Consider the following 12,374-nt stretch of genomic DNA (forward strand, 5'->3'; position numbering starts at 1 on the left):
AGGGCGTCCAATGTGACCTGTGGGTTTGAGTACAGGATTGCGGCACCAGTCCACTGCTCAGAAAGATGGTGTGTGTTGCTGGCTAGGAGAGGTGTACATCACCCTCAAGGACATTAGTAAGCTAAAGTCAATGGGAGCACCTCATGCCTTGGGAGGATACCAAACACGGTTTAAAAAACCACCAAACACCTATTCTCCATTTAAACTACACACTTAAAACCACCAAGTAACTGCAACTATTCATGAAGTAAAGAGCCTTTATTAAAGTTTCAGATTCATGTTTTGACTGTTCATCCTCCTCACAGCAACTACAGCCAAAATCAGGACCACCATCAACATGGCAGCTGCAGTTCCCAGTACCAGGTATCCAGTAGTAAGAGGAGCTGTGGGAGGAAGACAAAGGACATTTACTCCAAGCCATACAGTAAAGGATAAGACCGTGGATGAGCCAACACAAGCAGAACTCTGGCCTACTCAAGGTAAATCAAGATGGTTACCTTCCTGCTTCATTCTGGATGTTTGCACATGTTCAGCCTCAATAACGACAGGACCACTGTGAAGCACCACATTCTTCCTAGATGAACCAATTCGTGCCAACTTATCTACAGCTCTGCCAGATCCTGAAAACAAAGTGGTAGGGTTTAGTTTCATACACCATTCCCCCAGCCCCTTACAAGGCAGCCAACAAGATATCCCACCCCATGTCCATGGGGTCAAGCAGTCTCCATAACACTCTGTTCAACCACAAGGCACCGAACTTGAAAATAATGCCATGTTCTACAAACAGACACTACAACGAAACCCAAATGCCATGTGCAACTCACTTCTTGTAGGGCAGCTCTGAGTACAGGGGTCTGTGGCAGAGGGATAGCAGGCAGCAGCCACACAATAGATGAAGATCTACAGAGAGCAAAGGAAACAAGATTACAAAGGAGCCAAAAACCACCATAGATTCCTTGCCATCACTATGGATACACACAACTCCAAACTGAAGCCCTCTACACATTTCAAGCAAGACAGAATTCCCCTTTGCCACAAAACCCACCTTTTCAGCCAAGGCTTGCTGAGCTACAGGGTCCACAAAAGCAAACATCTCAAACACAAATCTCTTGTAATGACTTGGGTAGGCCACTCCAGATGTGCTGTCCACAGTCACCAAGCTGGTCAAATAGTTGTCTCCCGTGTATGGGCACCTGGGACAAACAGACCCCCCAGTTAGCACTAACCAGCCACTCTGCCACCCACCCTCACAGCAAGGAACCTACCCATTCACCAGAAGGCTCCACTGGGGCTGACTAGAAGCAGAAGGTCCTGGGGTGACCCAACAGTCCCCTAGAGTCAGCACAAGGTTAGGGTCAGTCCTGTTCACGATGTGCACTTCCAAAGCCACAGGATCCCGCAGAGTTTTGGTCACTGGGTAGTCAGCATCCACATAGTAGGAGCCATAGGAGGAATCTGGCCATGGAAAGGAGGTGGCGGCATTTACTCAATTACAGGCCTGAAATGTTCAGTGTGGAGTCCCTACTTTTGGGACCAATACCTTTTGTTAAGTCTGTGAAAGCCCACAGGGACCCCACCCACTAAGATACCTGTTGCAATGACCAATTCCAGGTCAAATGGCCCTTGCTCTACTACTGGAAGAGGTGGCGCCACAGTATACACCTCAGCCTCCACTTGCACATCCCGGCTTCCCGAGTAGGTGCACTGGAAGAATAACCTGAGGAGAGAAACACCACATCATAGCAGGGAGAGCACATTTAGGGTCAGAGGAAGCAGGTTCAGAAGCCTTACTTGTAGACACTGTCCCTGGTGATGGAGCCATCTGGACCACTCCTCACAGCAATGGCAGCAGACATGGTGTTCTGGTAAGTCACATTGCCACCAGCCAGCTGAAAAAAAAAGGACACTACAAATCACTGCTGACCACCAAATATGCAACAGTGGTGGCATCTTCTTAAGGTCAGCATCAAAACATTCTAAAATTGAACTACACACACACTGTACATGGGGCGAGGATTGGTTGAACATTTGAGACACTCCCCAGATCTTGTTAGGTTAAATGACAAAATGTCAGTAGCAGGACAGCCCACTCTTCTGCTAGATATCCCCCTGATGTCATCTCACCTGAACTGTGCTACCACAGGCACTGACTGGAAACTGGTACATGACAAAGCTGGACAGGCTGGTCACAGGACCACAGCTGGGGGAACTGCTGTCCACCAACTGGAGGGACCCAAGATCCAAGGGAGGAAGGGTCACCTTCTCAGACACCACCACCACAAACTGGCCATCAAGGGTGCACTGCACAGTCACTGGCAAAAGCAAACAAGCATGAATATCCAGTAGCAGCCACCTTTGCTCACTCACACCCCACAACAACTCACCAACATTAGCATAGTAGCATGGACTGGTGCTGCTGCTTGAATCGTAGCAACAGTTGTTGGCTTCACAGTCTGCTTGAGTAATGGATGAAGACCCTCCACAAGAGAGCTTCTCACCAGCTGCAACTGCACATCTCTCAGCAACACTCCCAGATCGGCGAGCTGCGATGGTCAAAAAGCCCATTTAGAAGATGGGCGAGACACCCAGGGTGTCAACCGAGAAGAGAAGCATACCTGGTTTAGGGCATGTGAACATCTTCAAATTAGAGGGACGTCCAAAGGCAATGAGCACAACATACTGGGAAGGCTAAAGAAACAAAAGGAGAGTCTCAAACCCACAAGTCAAGACAGACAGCTGGATTAAAAACGGTGACCCAAGACGAAAGCGCTGTAGCTGCTCACCTCCTCAGCCACGTAACCGTGCCGGGAAGAAAAGGGCACCGTTAGTGTGGTGCGGCCAGACTTCACACGGAGGACGATTCCTGTGAGATCTTTGGTCACCTTTACCAGTCCGTCAATCCCCTCTGAGAAAAAAATAAAAATAGTGAAAATTTACTTAGACGCAGGCGCCGACTAGGCCCAGGGGTCGAGGACAAGCCGCACTCACTCTGGAGAAAAACGGTCGGAGAGCCATCAAAAGACAGCGTCATCGCCTTGTTCTCATCGCATTTCTTAGTCACGTCTCCTGACGCCGCAAAGACATACTGAGCGCCCGCCACGCACAACCAGAAAAGACACCAACAATTCAAACACGCCATGCTGGGAAAGAACCAAACAGGAACACAACATAAACGAGAAAGCGCGCGAGGGGGTTTAAATGATCAGCGGGAGCGGCGCACGTGACTCGTTAGTGAGAAGACGCGAGATTCGACCGCGATAAATCGGTGGCATTCCTTCTGCACGTGCGGCTTTATTAACCAATCAGCCCGTCACGACATCGGACTGATACGCCCAATCTTAGACCCTCTGTAGATCGATCTGTAAATTTAATGAGGGAAATCGGTAAACATTAATGAAGAAAAGATGACGAGAGATTTGACAAGTAGGAGTATTTCAAAAGAGGGGCTTTGTAAAAAAGACGGTTTGGAAATGAGTTATTGTATAATAAATCAAGAGAAAGGGGAACTATAATTAGGGTCTTTGTAAAGAAGCACAACTGTTTTCTTTGTTAGTAACCGTTATAATGATTTGTGTTGAAAACAAACTCTTCCTTATAGCTGATTTGCTTAATAAATTGTAAAGTGCCATCTACTTGTTCATGATCTTTTATTTATTTATTTATTTATTTATTTATTTAACAACAGAGTACCTTGTCACTCGACATGGGCGGGTTTTGTACTGGTGATTAACAGCAGTGTATTCACAGTTGTTATATCGAACTGGGATTTTCTCCTTATACATTTCAAGTTCGAGAAGGCATGCAGAGACTCCCTCAGCATTATAAATAACAGCCTTAGAAATAATAACGAGGAACTGGGATAAAGGACACTAGACGCCGGACGACCATCGGGACCACTTCGGGAGTGGAATCGCCTACCTAGTGAACTGACCGTTATTTTGACGCGGCCTTTTCGAGTCAGTAAAGACTACCTGTTGTGGAATAAACGCTCCCGTTAACTTCCATTCGGTGTCTGTCTCGGTCTTTCCTTCTTGGTGTTCGTTACAATACTCTCTTTTTAGCTTCAGTTTTTTACCAGTTATCAGTGTCAGTTTATTTATTTTGTTTAGAAGAGAAGTTGATATCGGATAGATTTTATGTGAATGCAGAGCTTTTGTTTAAAATACAGTTTTCTGAGAAGGATTAATGTCAGAATCATTTTGCAGGAGAAGGGCACTCGCAGAGTAAGCCCATCTGACAGAGGAGACAATGGTCCGTTAGAGCTCTGGTAAAACATGCACTGTTAGTTTAGTTTCTGGATCTGCGCTCAGATTCTCGTATTGAGTTGGTCTTTTATGTCCATTCTTGGGTGGTGTAAAAGAGGGGTTATGGGGAAATGCACTAATTCTCAGGGTTTAGCTGACAGAAAGTCAAGTGCAGGAGTCACGGTCAGATGACTAGTGATAGGAGACTGTTGAATTCCAGTATTTTATATTTATTTAACTTAAAAAAAACAGCTGAAACAATAAACAAACAAACATGCTGTAGATAAAACAATTTGGCGGAAAGAAAGGTCTATCGTGAGCAGACAAACACTTCCGGTTGAGGGTGTGACCTCATTCAATTTTCGTACACAATTTGAAAACAGAAAGAAAGTTTAAACTATTCTCACAGTCTTTGGCATTATCAGTAAAGTCAGGAAGCTGTATCAGTCTTGACCCTTTACATTTATTACAACGGCCATTCATCTGAAGACAGGCTGTCCAAACTTAAGACCCCATCAATGGTTTAAGTGACTTTCCCAATTATCCAGTTAACTACAGTCATGGAATCACTCCACAGGTATACTTGACTTATATGCTGAATGAGTTCAGACAATAGCAGATGAGATAGCTGCTGATGACTGCCTGTTGCTGGGATAGATTGATCCTGGTTGTGGAAAGTGTTGATCGCTGTCTGCAACTGTTCCTTCTGTACTTCTGGATATTCCACCTGGTGATCTGTCGGGCTGGGAAAACTCTGGTTGTAACTACTTCGGTACTGAATGGACTGTTTCAGTGCTTCTGTCTCATTGGCTGGAGACATAGGGGCATTCATTTTGAACACTGTCTGCATTAACTGGAATGGAACTAAAATGTGGACATTAATTCCACTACTGTAGAATGTTTTGTTGGGAACAGCCTCAAACACTTTTGCCTGTGATGCAGTTGGAAGTGGTGAGGATGTTGGTGGCTGATCAAAGCTTAAGGATAATGATTTCTGCATTGGTTCCAAAGCATCAGTCTGTGGTCCTGGGTCGATTTTGTGAGTGGACAGATACGAATCTAATGATGTGGACAATGTCCCAGGTATAGGGGAGACGTTAGGAACCTGAGTGGCTTCAATTTCTGCTTGAGTTACAATTCTTACATTCCCAGAATCCATCAGCTGCTGGTTTTGATAGATAGATACTTTATTAATCCCCAAGGGGAAATTCACATACTCCAGCAGCACACTGATAAAAAACAATATTAAATTAAAGATTGATAACAATGCAGTGCAAGTTAAAAAATGCAAGGTGGAGAGTGCAAGGTATAACAGTCAATAGCATTGTATAATGATGTTAACATTTGCCCCCCGAAGAGCTGCATAGTTTGTGGGAGGAACGATAATAATCTCTTATATATATTTATTTTCTGGTTAGTCATGCTTCCACCTCAAAACCGGTCCTGCCCACATGCAGCCAACACGCCAATTCTCACCAAGCTTCTGAAGTACGCTTACAAAATGAAGCAAATTCTGCATGCTGCGAAAATGTGCTTCTCCAGCTAGATTCCATGCTCAGAAAAAACAACCCCTTCGCTAAATCATACAAACACTTTCATGAGATCGCTCAGTCCAATCCAATAGCATCTGTACGAATGGCTTTCAAGGAAAACCCTGGGCAGAATTTACGACGATACAATGCCCCGACATGTCACACCAATGTTGCAGCGATTTGCGCCGGAGAAGATGGTGAACCGCCTGCCGAAAGGGACATTTGTATCTATCCCAGAGGTAACTCCTGTAAAAAGATTTCCACACTCAGTATGAATTGCGATCCTATGGTTTACACACTTTTATTCCCTTACGGAGATATTAGCTGGCAGAAAGATTTACAACATGTTCCCGATAAAAGAACCACCAAGCGAATAAGGCTTACTCAATGCCAATTTTTCACGTACAGATTAGCAGTGCATTTAGTATTTTGCACTCCAGTGGCAAACTATTCCAACAGTACGTCGTACAGTAGATCAGCATTCTCACAACCTTTTAGTATTTGCGACCGGAATTTTCACAACAGTTTTAATCGCGCCCCCCACCCCAACATTTTTTTGAAATCTAGATGCATATTTTATTATACCTACTTAACTTTAATCGAAATTTATTTAACTCCTATATTTATTTTTCTATTATAAGAATGTAGTTTTTTTCATTTCATTTCATTTTTATTACTATTTAATTTAATATTGTTTCTTTGTATCAGTATTAACTTCCGGCGCCGCATCCGAGTGGCAGCCTTTGCAGCAGCTCCGTATATGACTTTATCTTTTTACCTTTTTATCTCTATTTTTCTCTATTTCACTATTTCACTGATCACTTCTACCACTTTCTTTTTTGTGGAATTGCTACCTGGACACTTTTTTACTATTTTCCCATTTGACATGGATTGTTACACTCCGAGAATCGCCTATTCAAGTAGTCAGCTTAAAGCACTGAGAAGAAATGCTTATGCCGGTGTGGTTCCTTATTTACCTGACGAGGTAAGAAGACGATATCGGGGCACCTGAGCCGGTGCAAAGATAAAAGATAAGAATAAATCGAGACAACTTGAGAGAAAATGGTGTTATAAACTGTCGGTGCCTTCTGTGATCCTGGGAAATGTAAACTCACTACCAAATAAGATCGATGAACTGGCTGTGCTGGTGAAAAATGTCAGAACCTACAGAGAATGCAGCTTGCGTGTTTTAGTGAAACGTGGCTAACGTCTATCATCCCAGATGCTAACGTGGAGCTACCCGGGTTTAGCACAGTTAGAGCGGACAGAGACGCAAGTACCTGCGGGAAGAAGAAAGGAGGAGGACTCACTCTCTACGTCAACACAAAGTGGTGCAACTCAGGACATGTAAACGTTAAAATCTCCAATTGCTGCAGGGACATCGAACTGTTTGCCGTAAGTCTGCACCCCTTCTTGCTCAGAGAGTTTGGACACGTAATTTTTGTTATTGTTTACATCCCCCCTCAAGCGAACGCGGAGATGTTGGGTGACATCATCTATTCCATCCATCCATCCATCCTCTTCCGCTTATCCGAGGTCGGGTCGCGGGGGCAGCAGCTTAAGCAGAGAGGCCCAGACTTCCCTCTCCCCGGCCACTTCTTCCAGCTCTTCCGGGAGAATCCCAAGGCGTTCCCAGGCCAGCCGGGAGACATAGTGCCTCCAGCGTGTCCTGGGTCTTCCCCGGGGCCTCCTCCCGGTTGGACGTGCCCGGAACACCTCACCAGGGAGGGGTCCAGGAGGCATCCTGATCAGATGCCCGAGCCACCTCATCTGACTCCTCTCGATGCATAGGAGCAGCGGCTCTACTCTGAGCCCCTCCAGGATGACTGAGCTTCTCACCCTATCTTTAAGGGAAAGCCCAGACACCCTGCGGAGGAAACTCATTTCAGCCGCTTGTATTCGCGATCTCGTTCTTTCGGTCACTACCCATAGCTCATGACCATAGGTGAGGGTAGGAGCGTAGATCGACTGGTAAATTGAGAGCTTTGCCTTACGGCTCAGCTCCTTTTTCACCACGACAGACCGATGCAGAGCCCGCATCACTGTGGATGCGTACCGATCCACCTGTCGATCTCACGCTCCATTCTTCCCTCACTCGTGAACAAGACCCCGAGATTCTTGAACTCCTCCACTTGAGGCAGGATCTCTCCCCCAACCCTAAGACGGCACTCCACCCTTTTCCGGCTGAGGACCATGCTCTCGGATTTGGAGGTGCTGATTCTCATCCCAGCCGCTTCACACTCAGCTGCGAACCGATCCAGAGAGCTGAAGATCACGGCCTGATGAATCAAACAGGACAACATCATCTGCAAAAAGCAGTGACCCAATCCTGAGTCCACCAAACCGGACCCCTTCAACACCCTGGCTGCGCCTAGAAATTCTGTCCATAAAAGTTATGAACAGAATCGGTGACAAAGGGCAGCCCTGGCGAAGTCCAACTCTCACTGGAAACGGGCTAGACTTACTGCCGGCAATGCGGACCAAGCTCTGACACCGGTTGTACAGAGACCGAACAGCTCTTATCAGGGGGTCCGGTACCCCATACTCCCGGAGCACCCCCCACAGGATTGCCCAAAGGACACGGACGAATGCCTTTTCCAAGTCCACAAAACACATGTAGACCAATCGGGCAAACTCCCATGCACCCTCCAGGACTCTGCTAAGGGTGAAGAGCTGGTCCACTGTTTCGCGACCAGGATGAAAACCACACTGTTCCTCCTGAATCCGAGGTTCGACTATCCGACGGACCCTCCTCTCCAGAACCCCCGAATAGACTTTTCCAGGGAGGCTGAGGAGTGTGATCCCTTTGTAGTTGGAACACACCCTCCAGTCCCCCTTTTTAAACAGGGGGATCACCACCCCGGTCTGCCAATCCAGAGGCACTGTCCCCGATGTCCATGCGATGTTGCAGAGACGTGTCAACCAAGACAGTCCTACAACATCCAGAGCATTAAGGAACTCCGGGCGTATCTCATCCACCCCCGGGGCCCTGCCACCAAGGAGTTTTTTGACCACCTCGGTGACTTCAGTCCCAGAGATGGGAGAGCCCACCTCAGAGTCCCCAGGCTCTGCTTCCTCATTGGAAGGCATGTTAGTGGGATTGAGGAGGGTTAGGGTTCTCCATTCTCCATGTTCTCCATGGCCTCTCCAAACTCCTCCCATGCCCGAGTTGTTGCCTCAGCAACAACCAAAGCCGCGTTCCGTTTGGCCTGCGGTACCGATCAGCTAGAGACCCACAGGACAAAAAAGTCCTATAGGACTCCTTCTTCAGCTTGACGGCATCCCTCACCGCCGGTGTCCACCAACGGGTTCGGGATTGCCGCCACGACAGGCACCGACCACCTTGCGGCCACAGCTCCGGTCAGCCGCCTCAACAATAGAGGCACGGAACATGGCCCATTCGGACTCAATGTCCCCCACCTCCCTCGGGGCGTGGTTGAAGTTCTGCCGGAGGTGGGAGTTGAAGCTACTTCTGACAGGGGACTCCGCCAGCCGTTCCCAGCAGACTCTCACAACACGTTTGGGCCTACCAGGTCTGACCGGCATCTTCCCCCACCATCGAAGCCAACTCACCACCAGGTGGTGATCAGTTGACAGCTCCGCCCCTCTCTTCACCTGAGTGTCCAAGACATATGGCCGCAAGTCCGACGACACGACCACAAAGTCGATCATCGACCTGAGGCCTAGGGTGTCCTGGTGCCAAGTGCACATATGAACACCCTTATGCTTGAACATGGTGTTTGTTATGGACAATCCGTGACGAGCACAGAAGTCCAATAACAATACACCGCTCGGGTTCAGATCGGGGGGGGCATTCCTCCCAATCACGCCCTTCCAGGTCTCACGGTCATTGCCCACGTGAGCATTGAAGTCTCCCAGCAAAACGAGGGAATCCCCAGAAGGTATGCCCTCTAGCACCCCCTCCAGAGACTCCAAAAAGGGTGGATACTCCAAACTGCTGTTGGGCGCATATGCACAAACAACAGTCAGGACCCTTCCCCCCACCAGAAGGCGGAGGGAGGCCACCCTCTCGTCCACCGGGGTAAACCCCAATGCACAGGCTCCGAGTCGGGGGCCAATAAGTATGCCCACACCTGCTCAGCGCCTCTCAGCGGGGGCAACTCCAGAGTGGTAGAGAGTCCAGCCCCTCTCAAGAAGATTGGTTCCAGAGTCCAAGCTGTGAGTCGAGGTGAGTCCGACTATATCTAGCAGGAACTTCTCGACCTCGCACACTAGCTCAGGCTCCTTCCCTTCAGAGAGGTGACATTCCACATCCCAAGAGCCAGTTTCTGTAGCCGAGGATCAGACCGCCAAGGTCCCCGGCTCCGGCCGCCACCCAACTCACACTGCACCCAACCTCCTTGGCCCCTCCCATAGGTGGCGAGCCCATGGGGAGAAGGACCCACGTTACCTCTTCGGGCTGTGCCTGGCGGAGCCCCATGGGTGCAGGCCCGGCCACCAGGTGCTCGCAATCGAGCCCCACCTCCAGGCCTGGCTCCAGAGGGCGGCCCCGGAGACCCGCGTCCTGGCAAGGGAAAACGTCGTCCAATGTTTTTATTCTTCATTAGAGGTTTATTGAACCGCTCTTTGTCTCATCCCTCACCTAGGACCAGTTTGCCTTGGGTGGCCCTACCAGGGGCATAAAGCCCCGGACAACATAGCTCCTAGGATCATTGGGACACGCAAACCCCTCCACCACCATAAGGTGACGGTTCAAGGAGGAGTTCATCCATTCCGCTGTTGCTAAGTTACAAACGCAGCACCCTGAGGCACTTGTGCTAATTGCTGGAGATTTTAACCATGTGACGCTGGACAAAACATTACCTGCCTTCTCCCAGTATGTGGATTGTAACACCCGGTAAATAGGACTATCGACCTACTGTATGCAAATGTTAAACACGCATACAGTGCCACCCCACTGCCTGCGCTTGGGAAAGCAGATCATAACCTGGTTCTGCTTCAGCTTCAATACAAAGCAAGAATGAGGGCGCTACCTACAACTACACAGTCATTCAGGAAGTGGTCCCCTGTGGCAGAGGAGGCTCTGAGAGACTGGAACTACGGACTGGGATATCCTGCAGTGAGAACATTGAAGAGGCTGTTGAATGCACAACTGATTACATCAACCTCTGTATGGACATTGTAGTTCCAGTAAGAACAGTACGCTGCTATGCTAACAACAAGCCATGGGTTACAAGTGACATCAAGGGCCTTTTGAACCAGAAGAAAAGGGCCTTGAAAAGGTGGTGATCAGCATGAGCTCAAGTGTGAGCAGAAGGAACTCCAAGTCCAGCTCAGGGTGGCGAAAGAGCAGTACAAGAGAAAGCTGGAGCAGAAGTTGCAGAACAACAGCATGAAGGAAGTGTGGGATGGGATGAAGATTATAACTGGCTGCAGCTCGAAGTGGGGTGCCGCCCTCGAGACAGAGCAACCAAATGATCAACTTCTTTAATAGGTTTGATCACAGTAACCCACTCTCACCTCAGAGTACTGCATCCCCCAACCATCCTTCTGCTGATACCAGCATAGGTGAGACATCCCCACCCACAATTACAGCAGCCCATGTGAGCAGAGAGCTGAAAAGACTTCGTACCAACAAGGCAGCGGGTCCAGATGGTGTATCGCCACGACTGCTGAAGGCATGTGCGTTGGAACTGGGGAGTCCTCTACAGCGCATCTTCAACCTGAGCCTGGAACAAGGGAGAGTCCCAAGGCTTTGGAAATCATCTTGTATCACCCCTGCCCCAAAAGGTATCACGTCCTAGTGAGCTGAATGACTTCCGTCCTGTTGCTCCGACGTCATATCTGATGAAGACCATGGAGCGGCTGCTGCTTCACCACCCGAGGCCACAGGTCCGTCACGCCCTCGACCCTCTGCAGTTCGCATACCAGAAGAAGGTGGGAGCGGAGGATGCCATCATCTATATGCTACACCAATCCCTCTCCCACCTGGACAGAGGCAGTGGTACTGTAAGAATTATGTTTTTGGACTTCTCTAGCGCCTTCAACACCATCCAACCTCTGCTCCTTAGAGACAAGCTGACTGAGATGGGAGTAGACTCACACCTGGTGGCATGGATTGTGGACTCTCTTCCAGACCTCAATATGTGTATCTTGGGAACTGCAGGTCTGACATTGTGTTCAGCAATACAGGGGAGGTGCAGGGGACTGTACTTGCTCCGGTCCTGTTCAATCTATATACATCAGACTTCCAATATGACTCGGAGTGCTGCCACATGCAAAAGTTCACTAAGGACACTGCTATTGAGGGCTGCATCAGGCGAGGGCAGGAGGAGGAGAACAGAAAGTTATTCAAAGACTTTGTTAAATGGTGCGACTCAAACGACTTACATCTTAACACCAGCAAGACCAAGGAGCTGGTGGTGGATTTTAGGAGGCCTAGGCCCCTCATGGACCCTGTGATCATCAGAGGTGACTGTGCAGAGGGTGCAGACCTATAAATATCTGGGAGTGCAGCTGGATGACAAATTGGACTGGACTGCCAATACTGATGCTCTATGTAAGAAAGGTCAGAGCAGACTATACTGTGAGAAGGTTGGTATCCTTCAATATCTGCAGTAAGATGCTGCAGATGTTC

The 12,374-nt window shown here is 48.5% G+C and overlaps 1 protein-coding gene across 1 annotated transcript; it reads right to left on the reverse strand.

Moving 5' to 3' along the window:
* Positions 1 to 239: 239 nt before the first annotated feature.
* LOC120528270 (zona pellucida sperm-binding protein 4-like) lies at positions 240 to 3,172 on the reverse strand. The gene is made up of 12 exons (XM_039752399.1): positions 2,989 to 3,172; positions 2,784 to 2,905; positions 2,616 to 2,688; positions 2,385 to 2,543; positions 2,125 to 2,312; positions 1,792 to 1,889; positions 1,590 to 1,717; positions 1,266 to 1,455; positions 1,046 to 1,193; positions 825 to 900; positions 498 to 620; positions 240 to 383 (listed from the first exon to the last, which is right to left on the reverse strand). Exons 1-12 carry the CDS (start codon positions 3,137 to 3,139, stop codon positions 262 to 264), a joined length of 1,578 nt encoding a protein of 525 aa, XP_039608333.1. The 5' UTR covers positions 3,140 to 3,172; the 3' UTR covers positions 240 to 261.
* Between the last annotated feature and the right edge of the window lie 9,202 nt (positions 3,173 to 12,374).

This window comes from Polypterus senegalus, chromosome 4 (assembly GCF_016835505.1).
Source record: "Polypterus senegalus isolate Bchr_013 chromosome 4, ASM1683550v1, whole genome shotgun sequence".
In the NCBI taxonomy this organism is placed as follows: domain Eukaryota; kingdom Metazoa; phylum Chordata; class Cladistia; order Polypteriformes; family Polypteridae; genus Polypterus; species Polypterus senegalus.

Excerpts from the sequence above, each read along its gene's own strand:
- LOC120528270 (XM_039752399.1), bottom strand. The coding sequence starts at position 3,139 with ATGGCGTGTTTGAATTGTTGGTGTCTTTTCTGGTTGTGCGTGGCGGGC. Across the intron at positions 2,313-2,384 it reads ATGCTACTATGCTAATGTTG|TGACTGTGCAGTGCACCCTT; the intron begins GTGAGTTGTTGT and ends TGCTTTTGCCAG. Across the intron at positions 901-1,045 it reads AGCAAGCCTTGGCTGAAAAG|ATCTTCATCTATTGTGTGGC; the intron begins GTGGGTTTTGTG and ends TGCTCTCTGTAG.